Source organism: Hyla sarda, chromosome 8 (genome assembly GCF_029499605.1).
Source record: "Hyla sarda isolate aHylSar1 chromosome 8, aHylSar1.hap1, whole genome shotgun sequence".
Classification (NCBI taxonomy): domain Eukaryota; kingdom Metazoa; phylum Chordata; class Amphibia; order Anura; family Hylidae; genus Hyla; species Hyla sarda.
In genome coordinates, this window is record NC_079196.1 from 52,075,678 (window position 1) to 52,099,978 (window position 24,301).

At 41.7% G+C, this 24,301-nt stretch overlaps 1 protein-coding gene across 11 annotated transcripts in view; it reads left to right on the plus strand.

The window, feature by feature from the left end:
• The window catches only part of MYO3B (myosin IIIB), a 523,821-nt gene that overhangs the window by 338,541 nt on the left and 160,979 nt on the right, over positions 1-24,301 (plus strand). For all 11 annotated transcript variants that reach the window (XM_056536145.1, XM_056536147.1, XM_056536146.1 and 8 more), the window contains 5 exons: positions 1,621-1,831; positions 2,090-2,237; positions 4,940-5,093; positions 7,365-7,453; positions 8,994-9,123. In XM_056536145.1, coding sequence (XP_056392120.1) covers positions 1,621-1,831; positions 2,090-2,237; positions 4,940-5,093; positions 7,365-7,453; positions 8,994-9,123 — 732 coding nt within the window. The remainder of the gene's footprint in view (positions 1-1,620; positions 1,832-2,089; positions 2,238-4,939; positions 5,094-7,364; positions 7,454-8,993; positions 9,124-24,301) is intronic.

A 24,301-nucleotide genomic window follows, 5' to 3' on the forward strand; every position in this document is an offset into this window, starting at 1 on the left:
GATGGTTATCCAGATAGTGTGGTGCTTTGGAGCTATTTAATATATATATATATATATATATATATATATATATATATATATATATATCCAAAGGGTAGGCAGCACAACCGCAGTAATGGCAAAATAGTCCCGGGATGCAGGCAGATGAGTACAGTCCCAGTCGCAGACTGTATAGATACATCCAGGAAAGAAACTTCAGCATCACAACCGTCATCAAGTGAATATGGTGGTAGTTTATTGACCCATGTCAGATACAAGGTTTCAACGGTATCACACCGTCTTTTTCAAGCATGATGCTTATATATATATATATATGTATATATATATATATATATATATATACTTCCCTGGAGTACCCCTTTAATATGTAAAATGTAAATGAGGCTCACAAGCCCAACAGGCCTTCCCCAGCATGGCAAGAGCCCAGGTGAGTCCAGCCTATGTCCTCCTATTTACTGCCTCTGTACCCTCTTGCATCGGCCTACTCTGTATGACTGACAGCCACTAGATAAAGAGGAGATGGGCTGAACTTACCTGGGTCTCTTGGGATTTTGAGTCTCATTTCCTTATTAACCAAGAAAAGGCTTATTTCTCTGTGCTGGAAAAGAGTATGGATATAAAAAGGTATATCTGGAATGACCATGTGTTTATCTATACCCTCGTTTTCCTGCTAACAGGTCTGCTTTAAGGCACTTTAACATGGCCCATTGGGGAGGATAATGAGCCCTGATCTCTGTGATCAGCGCTTGTTTACTAGCCCTTTGATAAATTGTACAGCTGGATCTCACAAACTATTCTGGATAATTCTTGCAACCCTTAAAACTAAAAATGTTCAGCCACACGTTCCTGTTTACACAGGACAATGTTGCCGTTAATAGTGATTTTATTGACTACACAAAAGATCCAATCCAGTTGCTCATTCATCAGTTAATTGATGGCCCTTTTTGGCTACATTCATATGTTGCAGTTCACCATTTTTCCCTAATTGTGACACAACGTGGGAAAGTTATCTGAAACGAGTGTTCCTAAGAAAAATATAAGCATATGTTTACATGTTCATATTTTTAATTGCAATTGTTGATAACAAAGCCGGAAATAGATCTATAAAGAGAAGTCTCAGTCTTTCCATGCTCTGTATTCAATGATTGATAAATAAATAACCAGAACATGTGAACACTCACCACAAGGGCCTTTAGGGTAGAGCTAGCTATAAACACGCATCCCTACGGCCTTCACTTCATTGTTTATCTCAATAGGCAGAGTTTTCTCTGGAAGGAGGTGATCTCTCAGCTGAACAAAGGATTGGGCATGTATAGATGCAACATGCCTAATCCTGAAATTTACTGTCGGTGGATAGACAAGCTGTCCCCATACACTGGGTTGTATTGTAGATTCTGTAGGAGAGTTTGATCACTGTCAAACTAATGTATATGACCTGTGTTAGAGGTGATCACTTCTAGTCTAAAATTGGCCTCAAAATCCATTTACTGGCTGTATGCATTAGCCGTCACTATGGAATAAACTTCTTCATATCAAATAAATATATGTTATATTAGTTACATGTAAATGTATGTTTGCTTTGTATTATAATGCAGTTTGTGTTTTTTCTTTACTCTAAAGCTGCTGCCCTACTTAGCATTGGTGCAGAAGAGCTGCAGGAGGCCCTAACCTCACATTGTGTAGTAACAAGAGGGGAGACCATTATCCGCACCAACACTGTAGATAAGGCAGCTGATGTCCGAGATGCCATGTCCAAAGCTTTGTATGGGAGGCTTTTCAGCTGGATTGTGAACCGCATCAACACCCTCCTCCAGCCTGACAAAAATATATGGCAAGTAATGTGGGTCAATGTGGGATCTCAATACGGGGAAAGTTTATCGATCTGACTACTTAGGCTGACTTCATATTTTTTTAAGTTTTTTTTTTGCTAATTACATTCAACCATGAAATGCTAATTATGATCAAGAAAAAAAAAGGTAATAATTCTATAGAATATGCAAATCCCAGACAGGTTATTATCCTAAGCCCAAGATTAACATTAAATTAAATCATCTGTAATAAATGGACTTTTCTTTTTGTTTCTTCCTAGCAATGCGGAGAGTGGCATGAACGTGGGCATTCTAGATATTTTTGGATTTGAAAACTTCAAACGAAATTCTTTTGAACAGCTTTGCATTAACATTGCCAATGAGCAGATCCAGTTTTATTTTAATCAGCATATCTTTGCTTTAGAGCAGGTAAGTTGGCAACATTTGTCGACACTATACATATGCTGTGAAAAAGTATCCCATTCCTGATGTCACTGCGTCTTGCATATTGATTAGAATGGATGATTTTTGGTCTTTAAAAAAATCTAACAATACACAACAATATAAAAAATCAATACACAAAGGAAAGGTAGGTAAACACAGATTATCCCCCATATAAAAATGTAGCTACCCCCCTGTTGTTGGATTTAAAGAAACTGGGACCCAACAAGCAACTGGGCCCACTCCTCTTGCCTTTTTAAGACAATTGTTCTCATTGATTTCTAAATATACTTATAGATTCATAAATTGATGGCTATTGAATGTTTATACCCAAATAAAACTTGGCACTGCACTTTTGTTGAGAAAAAGAATAGATTTTATTACCAATTAAAAATTAAGTGACATTTTTGTCTAACTTGACCTTTCGCAAAAGGAAAAAACGGTCAGCTACCGTACGTAAAGTGTATGTAATATGGCAATTATAGTCACTTGTGTCACTTACATTTTGATTTTCAATAACAATCTGTACTTACTCTTACCAAAAGTGGAGTGCCAGGTTTCCGAGGAAAAAATTATTGGGATCCTACCTGTGCACCCACAATCACTAGAAAGGGCTGTATTTTCAACCCTTTACCAAAATAAAACCATACAATGCCAAATAATACTTTCATACAATGCCCACACAGTACTGCCCAAATAATACTAACATAAAAAATCTGAATTCTACCACCATACATTATCCAAATAATAATACAATACAGCGCTTACATAACACTGCCACATATTTTCCATACAAAACTGGTTCCCAGTTTTTCCAGATGGACCAGTCCTTGAAGGAACCCTAGGAAATGAAGTCTAGGCAATTGCTTAGTTTACTAGCCTGAAAAAACAGCCAGAACCTAAGGTAGCAAAACATCTCCAGCACCAGTAAACTTCATCTAAAATGTGTTAATAGAGTATCTAAATAAAATGGGACATGAATTTTACTTTTGACACTGTCCATTGAACTTTATCTTTGAGGTTAAGTGCACACTAAGGAATATCTGACTAGAGAAATTCAGAGCGGACCTTCTGTCAAATGAATTGAAGCTAGGACCATGTGGACCTGAACCGTACCCATTGATGGCAATACAGTCCACGCAGTATTTTGCCGAAAGAATGAACATGTTCTTTCTTTCAGAGTCCAGAATTTAAATTTAAAGGAGCAGTGCTGTGAAAAATAATTTATGAGTTATAGACCACTGGGATCCCCCGCGATCTCCTGAACGGGGCCCCGGCAGTCTGCTCTATGGGAGGGGGCCCGCCGGCCGGCGCTCCGTGCAGAGTCGGCATGCCCCCTTCCGGCAGACTGCTGAGGACAAGTTATTTTTTACCACAGAACTCCTTTAATATTGGGTGAACCTGACAATTTTTGTGAGATCGGATGACCATCTAAGGCTTCTTTAACACTGCCGCTGCGCCCTGTCAAGAACGTCTGTCATTTTGATGGGGTGCAACCGGCAACAGTGGGTCCCAATGGACCCCATTATAGTCAATGGGATCGGTCGGGCGTCGCTGTTTTTCAGCCGGAGTAGCGATAGGAAAAAAATGTCACATGATGTATTTTTCCTCCCGCTATTGTTTCTGGTAGCCCTGACGTCCGTCATACTACCATGTGACAACGGTAGTGTGAAAGGGGCATAATGTGTATGCAGTCTTTCAGACTCTCCTCCTGACAGTAGATGTTGGAGTAAAGGTGGGGAAGGATTGGGCTGTTGGATTTCAAGAAGTCTATGTTTTTTTTTTTTTCAGGGAGCTAGGCTACTACAGCCAGAGGTAACTGTCAGGCACCTAAAGCATACAGCCAGCTTTAGCATTGGCTAGCAGTGACTTTAGCCGTGGTATTTTTTCAATAATCCAATTTTTGTCTAGTCTATTTTTATGGTTCCTTCAAAAGCAATGTCCTTGGGTGATGCTAAAGATCTTGCACTACTTGGACGCTATGAGATACATTTTTTTCCTTTAGCTGCCACATGGTTATATTTTTGGCAGGCAGGTCACTTTTAGGAAGATTTCACACTATTTCAAGTCAACTTTCTTGTGTGGACCAAAATCACCATCTATAATAATGTCTACATAAATACACTCATAACTATTGAGGCAAGGTAGTATTGGAGTGAATACTGATGTGGACAGAGATATGGATAAACACTGTGGGGGACATTTATCAAAACCTGTGCAGAGGAAGAGTGGTGCAGTTGCCCATAGCAACCAATCACATTGCTTCTTTCATTTTCCACAGGCCTCTAAAGAGGCCTGTGGAAAATGAAAGAAGCAATCTGATTGGTTGCTATGGGCAACTACACCACTCTTCCTCTGCACAGGTTTTGATAAATCTCCCCAAGTATCCCTATAGGAGATTTTGACAAGGCTAGAGCACAAGCCGGAAGTCCTCACGAGGGGGTGTGGTGTGATGTTGCGACCATGGCCGCCCGACACTTGGGGCTTGTGCTCTAATCTTGTCAAAATCTCCTATAGGGATACTGTGTAATCCATATCTCTGTCCACATCAATGTAACATGGGAGTACTACAACTGCAGACTTCTGGCTTCTAACCTGAAGGGATGAACTGCAATGAAGAGATAAATAAAAACATGTTTCCACACAGTTAAATGTAATTAACTAAATGAGTGTAATTTTCTTCCTGACAGATGGAATATCAGAGTGAGGGGATAGATGCTGCACTGGTGAAGTATGAGGACAATCGACCTCTGTTAGATACCTTTCTTCAGAAACCCATGGGGCTTTTGTCTCTGCTGGATGAAGAGAGCAGATTCCCACAAGCAACAGACCAGACTTTAGTTGGTATATGAAAAGAAATTGCATTCATATTGCAGTGCTTCAGCCTAGGGCCACAAATGCCTACAGTGAACATTTATCATATCATCCTTTTTACCTTGGTGGATGACATTCTACCAGGTGCAATGCTCTGCCAACTGCAGAATTGTGGGTTATCCTGGCAATTGCACCAGTGTTTCCATATACTCATGGTTATCTCAGTATAGGGTTTTCCAACCAATGTGCCTCCAACTGTTTCAAAACTACAACTCCCAGCATGCCCAGGCCTTTAACTGTCTGGGCATGATGGGAGCAATTTTTCAAAACGCTGGGTTCGGGTGGCCATGGTTGTGATGTCACGCCACACCCCCTCATGACATCACGCTACATCCCCTTTATGGGAGGGGGCGTAAGGGGCCGCCACACCCCCTCCCATAGACACGAATGGAGGGGATGTAGCGTGACGTCACGATTACGGCAGCCCGAACACATCGTTCTGAACATAATAATGGATAAGCAGTGGTCGGCAGTGTTGAAAGCATTTTCCACATTGTCATTAAATAAGGCCCACTGTTATTACATTGGGGAAGATTTATCAAGACCTGTGCTAAGAGAAAGTTGACAAGTTGCCTATAGCAACCAATCAGATCGCTTCGATAATTTTTAGATGCCTTTCCAAAAATGAAAGAAGCAATGTGATTGGTTGCTTTGGACAACTGGTCAACTTTTCCTCTATACAAGTTTTAATGAATCTCCCCCATAGAGTATATAAAACACCCATGAGATTGGAGGTGGAGAGCCACTCCCTGTCAATATATATTTTTAAGTTTATTATTTGCTATACTGGGAGAGGAGTGGTTTATTTTGGGAAAACATGCTTGGGGATCCAGTAGTCATTAATTGTGCAGGCCAGGCAAGGGAACGCAGATCGTGTACGGCAATCTGGCGTCTGGCCGGATGACTGTGAACTGTTCAATTAAACGGAGGGGGGCAGTCCTACTTTCACTTTCCCTCTGTCACTGTAGAAAACTGATGGTAGACTCTGCCGGATTGCTGGATATATGTGAAAGGGACCTTAATATTTTAAGACTATGTTTACGCCACAGAATTTTGTGCGTAATTCTGCATTGGAATTCTGCACGGAGATTCTGCTGCAGCAGAGTCCAGTTGAATTCAATTGGATTGTGCTGCGATGTACACACTGCGGAATTTTCGTGCCAGATGTTTCCGGCACGAAAATTCCGATTTCCCTGTCCGCAGAAAGAATGAACCTGGTGATTCTTTCTGTGGACTCCGCACGTAATGTATAGCCATCTATCAGACCATGCATTCCCGTGCGGTCTTAGCGCCGGCATATTATGCTGGTGCCCACAGTGTAAGGAATGTCAGCACAGAGATTTTCCATGTGTGGTGGCCCAGTACAGGAGTTGATGTACCCTTGCTGCCCTGTACCCAGTTACCCCTGGGCCTCCCACTGTACCTATGTTCCGTTAATAGTGTTCAATGTCTATGATAATTAATGTAAAGTGTATATAGTGTTATGTACCTTTAAGTAATGTTGCTATGTGTTGTAACCAAGGAAGGTACCAGTGACCATGTGACCTACAGAGTGACCTATGGGACCCCTCCAGAGTCTCCCCCATATAAGCCCTGGGTGGAGCCTGTTCACTCTCTTAGTCTCTTCTCTACTCTTTGTGTCTTTGCTGAGATTCGGTACAGTCAGGTCCTGAGAGAGTGTCTAGTGTCCTGAGGAGGCCAAAAGCCTGCCACGAATCCACAAGTCCACTACCCCACAGGTGAACGTCAAAACCTGATAAGCTACAAACGGGGTGAAGTCTGTCTAGTCAGTCCCAGTCAAGTCAGTCAAGATTAATCTGTGACAACTCAGCGTGGCCCTGCATCAAATTGTCCAAGTCCACTACAAGTCCCAGCGAGCCCTAAAGGTCTCTGAAGTCACTGGTCACCTCCGTGGGCCTAGCTAAACTGTTAAGACTATTACACCAGTCTATCTCAGTAAAGCTGCTGTTGTTCCGTAACTTGGCGTCGGAGTCATTATTTGCCGCCGTGCCTAGCCCAGGATTCAGCGGTATACCTACGGGTTGTGTAGAGGTTAAACCATGCCATGGCGTCATGAACACAAGGGGTTAATGCCATCTGCCCCTAGGGTAACAACATCTGCCCTCATCACACCCTCACCACACATACGGACATTCCGAAGTGTGAACATAGCCTAATTGACAAGAAGTAACATAACTGCCTACTGTTATATAGTGACAATACACCATGTTGTCTTTACAGATAAATTTGAAGATAATCTCAGATGCAAATACTTCTGGAGGCCAAAATGTGTGGAGCTTTGTTTCGGCATTCAGCATTATGCTGGAAAGGTATACAAATAATTTACACTATTTTATTAAAATCCCTTTTCCTGCCCCTTTAACCTATTCCTTACTACCTTGTTTCCTAACAAAGCAGTTCCAATATAGAGTGGAAGTCTTCTTAGGTATTTGTCAGCCAATAGCAAAGGTGATTATAGCAACCAGGGCAGGCTCTATGTCAGTGGTCTTCAACCTGCGGACCTCCAGATGTTGCAAAACTACAATTCCCAGCATGCCCGGACAGCCAACGGCTGTCCGAGCATGCTGGGAGTTGTAGTTTTGCAACATCTGGAGGTCCGCAGGTTGAAGACCCCTGCTCTATGTTTACACCCTTTCTATGGGAATACTGTATATAACTATGAAGTTTATGCTTTAAGCTTCCTGAGAGTCTTTAGAATGAATATAAAACAATGGCATAAATACCATATAGTTGCCATGAGGTTCAAGTAGAAAGAGGGGCCTGCAGCAGTGTCAATGGATGGATATTTAAAGAGGTGTCCTGGACATTCTATAGGGTGGGGTATTTATATGGATACACCTCAATAAAATGGGAATGGTTGGTGATATTAGCTTCCTGTATGTGGCACATTAACATACGTGAGGGGGGAAACTTTTCAAGATGGGTGGTGACCATGGCGGCCATTTTGAAGTCGGCCATTTTGAATCCAACTTTTGTTTTTTCAATAGGAAGAGGCTCATGTGACACACCAAACTTATTGGGAATTTCACAAGAAAAACAATGATGTGATTGGTTTTAACATAACTTTATTATTTCATGAGTTATTTACAAGTTTTTGACCACCTAAAAAATGTGTTCAATGTGCTGCCGATTCAAAATGGCTGCCATGGTCACCACCCATCTTGAAAAGTTTTCCCTCTCACGTATACTAATGTGCTACAAACAGGAAGCTAATATCACCAACCATTCCCATTTTATTAAGGTGTATCCATATAAATGGCCCACCCTGTACATTGATGGCATATGCTCAGTATAGGCCATTCATGTCTGATCTGTGGGGCAACAACAGCTGAAACTCTACCGTTCAGTTGTATTTCAGAGCCACAGCTCCAGCATATACAAAGTAAATGGGCCTGGAAGTAGATGGCTCTATTCACAGTGTAGTGGTGATGCTGAATTACTACCGCGCAGTTCCCATTCAATGAGCCAGTGGGGTACATCGTGTCAATAATGTTTCATAAGCAAATTTTCTCTGAGGCTCCTAGTGAAAAAGCTTCAGATATAGTTACACAAACACAGTTAATAAGGCTGAAAATGACAAGGGTCCATTAAAGGGGTATTCCAGCCCTACAAAATGTATTCCCATATACGTCATTCTTTGTCTATGAGGGCGCCGGTGCTCCCCTGTTGATAGGGGATACGTTTTTAAAGGCTGGAATAATCCTTGAAATCCAGCTTATAACTCAACTTTACTTACGATAAACCCCATTTTATATTACCTTTATGTTTCCTTTTTTTTTAAATGACAACAACCAAGGACCATGTACAACATATCGTACCTCAACCCATTCTTGTGTAACTGGTTTGCAGGTCCTCTATGATGCTTGTGGTTTTCTCGAGAAGAACAGAGATACGCTGCCGGCTGACATTGTTGTCCTGTTAAGAACATCAGAAAATAAACTTCTTCAGCAGCTGTTCTCAAGTCCATTGACTAAGACAGGTATTAATGATAAGTGTTAAGAAGGTGCCATGACCTGTTCTAAAAGAGGTTTGGTGCCCAAGAGTAAACAGGTCTCTGTTGGGTAGACATGTATGCAGAGTAGCTATCCATGGAAAGAATATGTATCTAGGAGAAGCTGATGGAGCTCTCATGGCTATTTCAGCAGGATGTGACCGTGTATATGTGGGCATCCAAGTGTTAGGGATTAAAAAAAGTCATCGTCTCAAGGGTCAAACCAGAAAAAGGCCATTACAAATAGTTGGAGACCCCATTTTATTAAAGAAGCACTCCAAGTTTTTTGGTCCATATCATGCACACTCACTAGTCCTACAGACAATGCCCTTTGTTTTTTTTTCCCAGTGAAGCTGCATCTATGTGTTTCATTACAGTAATCTGGTCATGTGATCATCACTCCGGCCCACCAATTCTTTCAGTGCTTAAAGGGGTACCAAAGGATAGGGGATAGGATGTCTGAATGTTACAGTATTTTAAACTGAATTTGATCTGACATAGTAACAGATATCTACAACTAACTAGTTTTCATTTTACATCTATTTTCCTCTTTCTTCTGATGATAGCAAAACACCTTGTAGTAACACCATATGGTAGGTAATGTTAATAGAGCTTTTCATCCACGTTTGGGATGATATAGAGATAGACAGGTACACACTTCTACAGTATGGATAGGTGTAGCAGAAGCTATATTAAAGGGATATTAAATCAAATGGTGCCAGAAAGTTAAACACATTTGTAAATAACTTCTATTTAAAAATCGTAATCATTCCGTTTTATCAGCTGCTGTATACTACAGAGGAAGTTGTATTTCTTTCTCGAGTTCTTTTCAGTCTGACCACAGTGCTCTCTGCTGACACCACTGTCCGTATCAGGAACTGTCCAGAGCAGGAGAGGTTTTCAATGGGGATTTGCTTGTACTCTGGACAGTTCCTGATATGGACAGAGGTGTCAGCAGAGAGCACTGTGATCAGAATGGAAAGAAATCCCCAAAAAAATAAAACTTCCTCTGGAGCATACAGCAGCTAATAAGTACTGGAAAGATTAAGATTTTTATATAGAAGTAATTTATAGAGATGAGCGAATTTACAGTAAATTTGATTCGTCACGAACTTCTCGGCTCGGCAGTTGATGACGTATCCTGCATAAATTAGTTCAGCTTTCAGGTGCTCCGGTGGGCTGGAAAAGGTGCATACAGTCCTAGGACTGTATCCACCTTTTCCAGCCCACGGGAGCACCTGAAAGCTGAACTCATTTATGCAGGAAAATCTTCAACTGCCGAGCCGAGAAGTTCGTGACAAATCGAATTTACTGTAAATTCGCTCATCTCTAGTAATTTACAAATCTGTTTAACTTTCTGGCAGTTGATTTAAAAAAAAAAAATTTCCATCGGAGTACCCCTTTAAGACTGCTAGATTATTGGTTAAGATATAGATACCATAGAGGCAGTACATGCAGCTCGGAGGTTATCTCTACTGTATATATGCCTCTGGTTAGTTTGACCTCACAATAAACCATCAGTCCTTCATCTTATATGGCTGAAGGTGATCTGGTCTTCCCAGTGTGTGGACATGAACAGCTCTATGTCTGTAGGTATCTGCCCTGGGCAATATAGTAACTTGAACGTAATACTTTTGTGTTATATTAATTTACGTAGATATTTACAGATAGTTAAAGCTGACCATATCTTTTTTTTATACTTTCCATAGCAAAAAATTATCAGCATTTCAGCATCTAGTATCTGCAGTGGAAAATCTGCACCAAATTGTGTGGATAGGCAGTGTGGAATATGCCAATTTAAAACAAAAATCTAGATTTTTCAGAATCCACAGTTATGGTTTTTGCTGCACATTTGCAGCATATTCCACAGTGCTACAAATTTATTGTACTTTATTGAAGTCAATGGGAAGATCTGCAACAAATTCAAATTTGCCACATTAATTGATGTGCTGTGAATTGAAATGTGTCAAATTCCGCTCTGCAGGTCAATTTCAATACAGATGTTGTGAAATTTAAAGGGTTACTCCACTGCCCCAGTGTTTGGAACATTTTGTTCTGAGCGCTGGGTGCGGGCTGCGGGAGTCAAGACGTCAGAGCAACACCCCCTCGTGATGTCATGACCACGCCCCTCAATGCAAATATATGGGAGTGGGCATGGCATTCGCCATGCCCCCTCCCATAGACATGCATTGAGGGGGCGTGGCATGATGTCACAAGGAGTGTGGCTGTGCGTGGCTGTGACATCACGACCCCCGCAGCCTGCACCCAGCGTTTGAAACAAAATGTTCCAAACTCTGGGGCAGTGGAGCACCCTTAAAAAATTTTTTTACAGTGTGTACAGGTAATTTATATCTCATCCACTTTGCTGCTACTATAAATTCTGCTGGTTTTGCAGATGAAATTGGCAATAGCTTTCATGGATCTTTAAAAAAAAAAATTGGAAAATGAAACAAGTTTATTATGAGTTAAGAGTTCGTAATTTTATGTCATAATTGTGGTTACATCCATTCTTTTGGTCTGTTCCTTCTGTTTGTGAGATCATATGAATTTGTGTTTTATTGCTATCGTCTGAACAAACACGACGCTACAAGTGTAAAATATCAAGTGAAATTGTTACTGTGGGTTATTTCCTGTAGGTGGCGATATTATCCTAAATGCAAATGTTATTCATCCTTAACACAAATCTATTTTCACATCACATTCTAAAACACTTTTAATTTACTATGTAACCAAACGTTTCACCCTACTATAATAGATCATCTATACAGTCAACAATACTTGTATGTATACATGTGTCTGTTTGTATTTGTGTGTATGTACATTACATACAAGCATTTTGGAGATTTTGGTAAATGAGACAGGAAGATGTAAATAAGACAGTGTCTATGTATTTTCTGGAGCATCGGTGAAGCCCCAACAAGTCAGCAGGAGGACTAGTTATCTAGTAACCCGATAGAGGTCTACAGGTATAAATATTTCATCCCCTGCTGATTTTGTACATTTGCCCAATGACAAAGGAATGATCAGTCTATAATTTTTATGGTAGGTTTATTTGAGACAGAATAACAACAACACCAAAAAAAAAAAATCCTGAAAAAAACTTTTCAAAAAAGTTATGAATTGATTTGCATTTTACTCAGTGAAATAAGTATTTCATCCCCTATCAATCAACAATATGTGGTTTATTTTATAAAGGTAACAAGCTGAGATTAGAAGCACTTTCTAACAGGGAGTGCTCCTGATCTCAGCTTGTTACCTGTATAAAAGACACCTGTCCACAGAAACAATCAATCAGATCCAAAACTCTCTACCATGGCCAAGACCAAAGAGCTGTCCAAGGATGTCAGGGACAAGATTGAGGACCTACACAAGGCTACGAGACCAATGGCAAGCAACTTGGTGAGAAGTTTACAACAGTTGGTGCCATTATTTGCTAGGCCTGAGAGCGGTGATGTCTGGAGAACACTGTGCATGCTCACGTGCGTGACTCGCAGCTCCCTCTGTGTCTGCCCATAGCGGTGGATTTCTGCTGTGAGCAGGACACACGGGCACAACTGGAGGCACACTCTAGGGATGGGCAGTAGCGCATCTGCAGCACCAAATATGCTGTGGATGCGCAACGTGTCACCTACTCTTATAGGGGATCAAATACTTATTTTACTTAATACATTTATAAACAATTCATAACTCATTTGAAATGCATTTTTCTGGATTTTTTTGTTTTGGTTTTGTTTTCTGCCTCTCACTGTTCAAATAAATCGACCATTAAAATTATCGACTGATCATTTCTTTGTCAGGTGGCAAATGTATTAAATCAACAGGAGATCAAATAATGTTTACCTTCACTGTATGTAATGAGACACAGACTGAGAAAGGAGCGTGACTGTGGAGGAAGAAGGGATTGTGTGTACAGGTGGCTGTGCCAGCAACAGATTGATATTATACATAGTTGTACACTTAAGAAGTGGCATCCTATTCAGAGGGACTTTGACTGTGTTAAAGGGGACCACTCTTCACTCTTTGTATATCTGCAGGTATGTTAGGTGGGGAATCTATGTGTGCCTTACTAGGCTGGTCATAGTGATTTTGGAAATTAGAGGTAACCTAAACATCACAGATACTAGGGCAACCCTGCAAAGAATGCGTAGTCTAAAGGGGCGGCACGCCTTCTTTACCGTGAGGACTGTGAATTTATGGAACGGTCTACCTCAGGAACTGGTCACAGCAGGAACAATTAACAGCTTTAAAGCAGGGTTAGATACATTCCTGGAACAAAATAACATTAATGCTTATGCAGAATTATAAAACTACATCCCTTTCCCTTATTCCCTTACATCCTTCCCTTCAATCCCCTGGTAGGACTTGATGGGCGTATGTCTTTTTTCAACCATACTAACTATGTAACTATGTAACTATGTGTACATATTGGCCCTGATTTACTAAGAGTGGAGTGTTTATTCTGGAGTGATTTCAATATCACTCGTCTTTTCTTTCAGGCTTCTTTACTATTTTGTCGTACATGTCGGTTATTTTTCTGTCGCATGTTTTTTTGTGTCTTGTGTCGCACTAGTAAATTGTGTCGCACAAACTCAGAGCTAAAGAAATTAGTTGTGTGAGTCAAAATGGTTTAGACTTGTTTGTTTCCATGAATCAAAAGTATTCATGTGTTATAATTCTTCAAACATTACAACAATTCTCCTTGTTTATCAGCTTGGGTGTTAAATTGATTTAAACCTAATATTGCAAATGTGTTAAAAAGTTAGAAAAAATATAAACATTAACTATCACAAAAGCATTCAATATTTTATTCATAAAAGTGTTGAACTGTACAAAATGTTTTCAGGTTATAAAAAAAGTTACTTTAACACAAAACACAATGGCAAACAGTCCCTTGTTAGAAATCCCTCCATTTTTGGAATTTCACTCGGCCTCTTGGCTGTTGGTTATTGTGTGAGGCAAACTCACACTTTTTCTCCAGTGATTTTGGAAGTACTCCAAGTATTTTTGGGGTTTTGTCAGTAAAATGCCCATTTTTGCATAAAACACGCCCATTTCAGAGTGAAAATAAAACACTCCGAGTGTTTTCTAAAGTGTCGGTTGTGCGTCAAAAATTTTGTTGCATAAATAGTCGCACAGACGTTACGACTAAAATTTAGGCGTAATAACCGAGAAAAAGAGTCGCTTGGACTTTAGTAAATGAGGGCCTTTGTGTTAGAGGGTAGCCTCCCTTATGGCTGGGCGGTATGACCAAAAATGCATATCACGGTATTTTTGTAAGTTATGATGGTTCCATGTTATTTAACGATATTCCCCCCCCCCCCTCCTCCTCCCTGGGGAACTAATCATGTGTGACTCTGGCGTTGCTCTGAGATGCCAGCCGCATGCGCTATAAATGGTTAAGATGCCGGCCGCATGCGCTATAAATGGTTAAGATGCCGGCCGCATTCGCTATAAATGGTTAAAATGCCAGCTGCGTACGCTATAAGTAGTTAAGATGCCGGCCGCATGTGCTATAAATGGTTAAGATGTTAATATGCTGGCCGCATGCGCTATAAATGGTTAAGATGCCGGCTGCATGCGCTATAAATGATTAAGATGCCGGCTGCATGCGCTATAAATGGTTAAGATGCCGGCTGCATACGCTATAAATAGTTAAGATGCCGGTTGCATGCGCTATAAATGGTTAAGATGCCGGCCGCATTTTCTATAAATGGTTAAGATGTTAAGATGCTGGCCGCATGCGCTATAAATGGTTAAGATGCCAGCCGCATGCGCTATAAATGGTTAAGATGCCAGCTGCATGCGCTATAAATGGTTAAGATGCCGGCTGCATGCGCTATAAATGGTTAAGATGCCGGCTGCATACGCTATAAATAGTTAAGATGTCGGTTGCATGCGCTATAAATGGTTGAGATGTTAAGATGCTGGCCACATGCGCTATAAATGGTTAAGATGCCGGCTGCATGCGCTATAAATTGTTAACATGCCGGCTGCATACGCTATAAATGGTTAAGATGCCGGCCGCATGCGCTATAAATGGTTAAAATGCCGGCTGCATACGCTATAAATAGTTAAGATGCCGGTTGCATGCGCTATAAATGGTTAAGATGCCGGCCGCATGTGCTATAAATGGTTAAGATGCCGGCTGCATGCGCTATAAATTGTTAAGATGCCGGCTGCCTGCGCTATAAATGGTTAAGATGTCGGCCGCATGCGCTATAAATGGTTAAGATGCCGGCTGCATACGCTATAAATAGTTAAGATGCCGGTTGCATGCGCTATAAATGGTTAAGATGCCGGCTGCATACGCTATAAATAGTTAAGATGCCGGTTGCATGCGCTATAAATGGTTAAGATGCCGGCCGCATGTGCTGTAAATTGTTAAGATGCTGGCCGCATGCGCTATAAATGGTTAAGATGCCGGCCGCATGCGCTATAAATGGTTAAGATGCTGGCTGCATGCACTATAAATGGTTAAGATGCTGGCTGCATGCGCTATAAATGGTTAAGATGCTGGCTGCATGCGCTATAAATGGTTAAGATGCCGGCCGCATGCGCTATAAATGGTTAAGATGCCTGCCGCATGTCCTATAAATTGTTAAGATGCTGGCTGCATGCGCTATAAATGGTTAAGATGCCGGCCGCATGCGCTTTAAATGAATAAGATGTGGCCGCGGCGCTGGAAACAATTAAAGGAAAACTGTCAGATATTTTCTCCCGCACTGCGGGAGACGATGATTAAAACGAGCCCTACCTTACCCGGATCCGCCAGGCCATTTGCTCGCAATTGTAGTTTTATTCTATGGGTATATCTTGCTGTAACTGGCATGGGCGGGGCTTCTGCAGGTTAACTGGCACTGACATCAGCGCCGCTTATGAATATTCATCCCCCCTCCCTACAGTTAGGAGCGGCGAAGAGAGGGAGAACTTGAGGGAGGGGGGATGAATATTCATAAGCGGTGCTGACGCCAGTGCCAGTTAACCTGCAGAAGCCCCGGTATTGCGTTATGGAAAAAATTCATATCGTGCAGGGAAAAAATGTTGGTATTCGGTATGAACCGGTATACCGCTCAGCCCTAGCCTCCCTTAGATCCATAGTGGCATGAAAGGTTAGGGCAAAAGCTGTCAAGTATTTTTGATCTCGACTTGAACAAAGGCTGGCCATACACCACGAGATAATGGTTGGACAAAATGGCTGGTTTTGGCCTTTCCTCGCAATCATCTTCTGTAAATTATGCCATGTCCGAAGGCAGACTTACGACTGCTGACAAACCCAGTCTTTGGCGTGACTGATCAAATGCACCCAATCATGCCAAACTGTGAGGAAGATCACCTGTGTTTTTTTTGCAAGAATGATCTTGCAGTGATCTACCAGTCTAGTCCAGCATGTTTTTGTCCTGATCATCCATATTCATTACTACGGAGATCCCAACGGAATTAAACTGGCCATATTGTGCCAAGGTCTCAGGTGTATGGCTAGTGTAAGGCCTAAAAAAAGACTTTGCAAGTAACAGTAACTGTTTGTCTATTTGCTTATGAGACTGTGGTTACTATGTTAAAGGGAAACCAACAATTTGTGTGTAACCACAAGGCTTGTGCACTTAAAGGGAATCTTTCATCAGTATCATCTGCACTTACTTGCTGGTACAGGCTTTTAGTGCTGGTGACACTGATGAAAATGGTACTTATCATTTGGCTCTTTATGGCTTCTTACGTCCGTTATGCCAGATTTTCGTCACATGCTAATTAGCAGGCTTGGTGCACAAGGGGCGTTCCCAAGCCCCCAGTACATGCTGATGTCAAGCCCACTTTGTCTTCAGTCCAGCCACCTTGAGCATATTCATAACCCTCCTTCTAGCTTCTATATTCTTTTGCATGCACCAATTCACACTTCCAAAGAAGCGGCGCTGCCTTACATCTGTTGTCATTTTAGGCAGAAGGAGGTTTATGAATATGCATAAGACGGGATGAAAGGAGGGAAAAGTGGGCTTGATATCAGCGTGCACTTGGGGCTTGGTAACGCCCTCGTACGCCAAGCCTGATAATTAGCATGTAATGAAAATCGGGCATAGCTGATGAACGGAGGCACCAAGTACCGAATGTTAAAGGGGTACTCTGGCGCTAAGACATCTTATCCCATATCCAAAGGATAGGGGATAAGATGCCTGATCGCGGGGGTACCATCGCTGGGGACCCCCGTGATCCTTCACGTTGCACCCCGTTAGAATCAGCCCCCGGAGAGTTCTCGCTCCGGGTCTGATTGCTGGCGATCACGGGGATGGAGCATAGTGACGTCATGGCTCCGCCCCATGTGATGTCACGCTCCGCCCCCTCAATGCAAGCCTATGGAGGGGGCGTGACAGCTGTGGATAGGGGATAAGATGTCTTAGCACCGGAGTACCCCTTTAAGTACCATTTTCTTCAGTGTCTCCCACACTACAAGCCTGCACCAACAGGTTAGTGTGGGTCATAATGATGACAGATTCCCTTTAAAGCAACAGTAACCACAGCAACTGCAAAGTGTGCTGTGCTTTTGTGTGAAGGAAAAAAAAGAAAAGCTTTTTGTTTGTGTCATAAAGTGTCTTGCTACATTCCAGTAGAAATCTGGAGGCTAGGAATTTAGGTGGTTTTCTACCCATTCAATCTTGTCGAATCCTACTGTTCATTTCTCCTCTCCGTATAAATAATACGTAAATCAGCGGCAGCACAAACATGTCTATAGGGATATAAACCATTTTATTGGAAAGTCAAGGGTTTCTTAGTGGTATGGTTTCAGTGAGTTCAGGGATTCTAAATAGTTACAGACCCGGCAAAAGACAGGAGTTGAGGAACGAGGGATAAAAGAAGTAAAAAGTCTTTAAAAAGCTCTGTTACAAAGTTTATTATCTTTGCAAACACTATTGATGTATGTAAAATAGTGTAAACCTTAGGTCTTGATTTGGATTGTCACATCTGTCCAACACATGTCTACTTGTAGATCCATAGATAAAAGCCTATATATAGACACAATGAGATCTCATTCATGCAAAGTCTCAGTCAGTCATACGAAAGAAATGTGTTCTAAGCAAGATTTGGCTCATCGTAAATCTCTTTGCAGAGTTTAAGCTTAGTTAACCTTAAAGTGTACCTGTCAGATCCCACAATGTTACTCAGTACCTCATCCTGATCATGTACATAGAATTTTTATGTCTCTATCACCCATATTTCACTAAACAATTGCATATTACAGCTGCTCAATGTCTTTTCCATCCATAAAGGGAGGGGGGCGTGTCTTTCTCTTGCCTTCACTGTGATGATTCCTCCCCCTCCCTCACTCTGCTTACTCACTGCTCTGGGGAGCTTTGTAACCCTTTCCTCTCTGGATTTATGCTGTACACACATATACACACACAATGATTATTGGAGATTGCCTGTACTCTACCACCAAAGATAATATGGTGAGTGTATAACTTACATCTTCCTATGTCATTCATGCTTAGGCAGTCCTGTGCCATCTATAGGCAGTCCTGTAATGCTGGGACTTGTAGTTTTGGAATAGTTGGAGGTACAGTGTTTTGATAACTCTTTTTACAGCAGTGTTGCCTTCAGCTATGTGTCCACAGCTTTTGCAAAACTACAACTTCCAGCATGCCCAGACATCCTTTGACTGTCCAGGCATACATGGAGTTGTAGTTTTGCAACAGCTGGAGGCATATGATTGGTAAAATTCTGTGTTACAGTAGTGTTGCTTCAGGCTGTGTTCCTTCTGCAGCCTTGTCAATCAGCCATCTCGTGTCCATGACCCTTGGACACCCTCATGCTGCTGTGGGACTCATAAGTGTCCCAGTAGATATGGGGACCCCTAGTGGTGGGATTTTTAAAGGAGTAGTGCTGTGAAATAGCTTATCCCCTATACAAAGGATACAGGATAAGTTATAGACCGCTGGGACCCCCCGTGATCTCCTGAACAGGGCCCCGGCAGTCTGCTGAAAGTGGTCATTCTGACCCCCGCAGGAAGCCGTGATTGATACGCTCCCTTCATATATCTCTATGGGATACATGGGGGGGGGGGGGGGCGTGTCGGCCGCCGCTCCATGCAGGGGTCATCACGCCCCCTTCCAGCAGACTGCCGAGGCCCCATCCAGGAGATCGCAGGTGGTCCCAGTGGTTGGACTCCCCCCCCACAATCTATAACTTATCCTCTATCCATTGAATAGTGGATAGGTTATATTTCACTGCAGAACATCATTAATAAAATGTGAAAACATTTTAAACAAGTATATAAGAAAAACTATTGCTTTGCCAAGATGTACAACATATAAAAAGGTTTTATGTCTGACAGTGCCTATTTAAGGCTCATGCATGCAGCTGTATTATGTATAGTGATGAGCGACAGTGGCCATATTCGAATTTGCGATATTTTGCAAATATATGGATGAATATTCGTCCTATGTTCGCAAAATTCTCATATTCGCTATGTGCGTTCTTTCTTTTTTTCCCGTGCGAAAGTTCCTAATGAAATTTGCATAGTGCACATGCGCAATTATGTCTTTCACCTAAAAGAAGGGAGGGATCAGTGTCCAGTCTTGAAGTGTCGATATGCGCATAAATATTCGTAAAAATTTGCATAAAAAAACGAGAATATTTGTCATTATGAATATATATCACTATATTCTAAATATTCACGAGATCGCGAAGTGCCGATATTCGTGGTAAAAATACGCATTTCAAATATTTGCACTCAACACGAATATTCGCGCTATGTACTGTATATATATTTGTAAAGGGGACCTTATAGAGATCTACAGGGCCATTGTGCACCTTCATGTGTCATTTGGCCACACACTGTAATACAGAGCCAGAGAACTTCTTATGAAACCATAGGGTCCAGACAGAAGATTTTAGAATGTGTATAAGGCCTTAAAGGGGTACTCCAGTGAAAAACATTTTTTTTAAATCAGATGCTGCCAGAAAGTTAAACAGATTTGTAAATGACTTCTATTTAAAAATCTTAACCCTTCCAATACTTATCAGCTGCTGTATGCTCCAGAGGAAATTCTTTTCTTTTTGAATTTCTTTTCAGTCTGACCACAGTGCTCTCTGCTGACACCTCTGTCCATGTCAGGAACTGTCCAGAGCAGGATAGGTTTGCTATGGGGATTTTCTCCTGCTCTGGACAGTTCCTGACATGGACAGAGGTGCCAGCAGAGAGCCCTGTGGTCAGACTCAAAAGAAATTCAAAAAGAAAAGAACTTCCTCTGGAGCATGCAGCAGCTGAGATTTTTTAATAGAAGTAATTAACAAATCTGTTTAACTTTCTGGTACCAGTTGATTAAAATAGATTTCCACCCCTTTAAAGGGGTACTCTGGTGGAAAATGTTTTTTTTAATCAACTGATGCCAGAAAGTTAAACAGATTTGCAAATTACTTCTATTACAAAAATCTTAATCCTTCCAGTACTTATTAGCGGCTGTATACTACAGAGGAAATTCTTTTCCTTTTGGATTTCTTTTCAGTCACGACCACAGTGCTCTCTGCTGGCACCTCAGTCCATGTCAGGAACTGTCCAGAGCAGGAGAAAATCCATATAGCAAACATATGCTGCTCTGGACAGTATCTAAAATGGGCAGAGGTGTCAGCAGAGAGCACTGTGGTCATGACTGAAAATAAATCCCACTACTGGAAGGATTAAGGATTAATTTTTTATAGAAGTAATTTACAAATCTGATTAACTTTCTGGCACCAGTTGATTTAAAAAAAAAAAAAAAGTTTTCCCCCGGAGTACCCCTTTAACCCCTTAACGCATATGGACGTTTATAAACGTCCATAAGCGTCTCCTGAGGTATGACGTGCGCTCAGCAGGTGAGTGTTCATCATACCCGGTGAGTCCCGGTTGCTATAAGCAACCAGGACCCGTGGCTAATGCCAGACATCGCCGATCGGGCTGATGTCCGGCATTAACTCTTTAGACGCGGCGATCAAAGTTGATTGCCGCATCTAAAGTGAAAGTAAAAGCTTCCCGGCAGCTCAGTCGGGCTGATCGGGATCATCGCGGTAAAATCCTGCTGTCCCTATCAGCTAGAACGCAACAGGAGGGTGCCTTACCTGCCTCCTGCGCGTCCGATCGGCGATTGATTGCTCCAAGCCTGAAATGCAGGCTTGAGTAATCAACCGCCGATAACACTGATCCCTGCCATTGCAATGCAATGGCAATGATCAGTGTATTGAATCAATGTACTGCATGTTATAGTTCCCTATGGGGGCTATAACATTGCAAAAAAAACTGGAAAAAAAAGTTAGTAAAGATCATTTAACCCCTTCCCTAAAAAAAAGTTTGAATCACCCCCCTTTTCCCAATAAAAAAAAACTGTGTAAATAAAAATAAACTCTAAAAATATATTGTTAATTAAACTGCACGGTCAATGGCGTATGCACAAAAAATTCCAAAATAGCGTATTTTTGGTCACTTTTTATACAATAAAAAAATTCATAAAAAGCGATCAGAAAGTCCGATCAAAACAAAAATGGCACCAAGTACGACAACATCAAACCTATATAAGTAGGGTATCATTTTAACCGTATGGACCTAAAGAATAAAGAGAAAGTGTCATTTTTACCGAAAAATATACTGCGTAGAAACGGAAGCCCCCAAAATTACAAAATGGTGTTTTTTCTTCCATTTTGTCGCACAATGATTTTTTATTCCGTTTCGCCGTATACCTTTGGGTAAAATAAGCCATTATATGGATTTTTAGGTGCAAAATTGAAAGTGTTATTATTTTTAGAAGGTGATGAGGAAAAAATGAAAACGCAAAAACTGAAAAACCCTCCGTCCTTAAGGGGTTAAGTTCACCTTTGTCCCTGACATCATCTATTCATAGCTTAGAAATAGGAAAACATATACTTCATTACACATTGTTTCCATTGTTAGCCTACTCTATATTGTACAGGAATAAAATCAATTCTCTTTCTATTGTCTTTGTTTGACTGCCAATATGATTTATGGAATTTGGCTTTTACTACTTCTCCTCTTTATTTTTAATATAAATCCATTTATAGCTTCTGAAATGTCTCAGGGGTAGAACACACGGTTCGCATGCTGTGCCACAATGATAGGGTTCTCGCTCAGGAAGATCCATAATAGACCAGGTGTAAATCAGAGAAAATGGACAAATTCATTACACTGAGTTCATTTTACTACAAGATGTTTTACAGGAGCTGCTCACTGAAATATATCCTTTCTAATGTAACTATTTACTCACAGATACTAAAAAAAAGACATGGGGGAAGATTTATCTGTATGTTTATAGTAAAACTATCTATTGCCCATAGCAACCGATTAGAATTATACTTGTATATATATTAACAAGCTCTGGTAAAACGAAAGCTGAGCTCTGGTTGCTATGGGCAACAAAGAAGAGCTTAGCATGAAACAGCGTCATAAACCTCCCCCCTAAACTCTTTTGAATACAGTGGTCCCTCAACATACGATGGTAATCCGTTCCAAACGGACCATCGTTTGTTGAGACCATCGTATGTTGAGGGATCCGTGCAATGTAAAGTATAGGACAGTGGTCTACAACCTGCAGACCTCCAGATGTTGCAAAACTACAACACCCAGCATGCCCGGACAGCCGTTGGCTGTCCGGGCATGCTGGGAGTTGTAGTTTTGCAACATCTGGAGGTCCGCAGGTTGAAGACCACTGGTATAGGAAGTTGTACTCACCTGTCCCCGCCGCTCCGGACCGTCACTGCTCGTTACCGCTGCCCTGGATGTTACCTTCCATCACTGTCGCCGCGTCCCCGGGGTGTCCCCGACGCTCCGGCAAGGCCTCTGCTTCCCCGGCATCCTCACTCTCAGTCACCGCCATCACGTCGCTATGCATGCCGCTCCTATTGGATGACGGGACGGCGTGCGCAGTGACGTGATGACGACGATGGAGAGCGACGACGATGGAGGGGATCCCGAAGAGGACGCGCCGGAGCCCCGAGGACAGGTAAGTGATCGTCAGCGGACCACACGGGGCACCGTAAACGGCTATCCGGTGGCAGCTGAAGCAGTCTGCGCTGCTGGATAGCCGTTTATGCGATGGACCCGACATACAAAAGCATCTTATGTTGATGCTGCCTTCAACATGCGATTGCCTCTGAGAGGCCATCGCATGTTGAAATTATCGTAGGTCGGGGGGTCAATGTATTACCTATTATTTTGTTTACTTAGTGTAAAATGGTGAATAAAAAGGCTGGGTTGGGGAGGAGGGAGATGTAGCTTCAGTTTTTATCTCCCTCCATATTTAATAAAATAGCATGAGTGTGAATGATCACATAGCACATCTGGAATCTATAACAGGAAGACCAAGTTACATTCACTTGGTGGAATTTGACTTTCATTTTACTCTCTTAGGCTAGGTTTCCACTTAGTTTTTTTTCTGGCGTTTTTTTTTGGAAAACTGCAGGTTTTGAGCCAAAGTCAGAAGTGGATCCATGAGAAAGAAGAAGTATAAGTCCTTCCTGCTTTTATTTCTTCTTTTTTTGAGCCGATCAGACCCTAAAACGGCTACTATCAGGTCCCGACAGACCCCATTCACTTGCATGGGGTCTGTCGGTAATCTGGTAATTTTACAGGACTTTAGCGGAGAAAAAAAATAGTGCTTGCACGCTTTTCCACTAAACTCTCGTCCTTCTTGCCGGATTGCCGACGGAACTCCGAATAGCGGAGTTCGACAACAATGTGAACGAGGCCTTAGTTTACATTGAAATATGCAGCAGAAAATCCTGTGCATCAAATATATGCAAATACTGTACGTGTGAATACACCATTAAAGAGAGTGCTCCTGATCTCATATTGTTACCTGTATAAAAGACACCTTTCCACAGAAGCAATCAAACACAACCATTCCAAAGAGCTGTCCAAGGATGTTAGGGACAAGCTGGTAGACCTACACAAGGTTGGGATGAACTACAAGACCATCGCCAAACAGCTTGATAAGAAGTTTACAATAGCTGGTGCGATAATTGGCAAATGGTAGAAACACACTGGTGAAATAAGTATTAAACACGTCGCCATTTATCTCACTAAATATGTTTCCAAAGGAGCTATTGACATGAAATGTTGGTAACAACCCAAGTAATCCATACATACAAAGAAACCAAAACAAATAAGCTAAACAATGAAGTTATGAGTAAT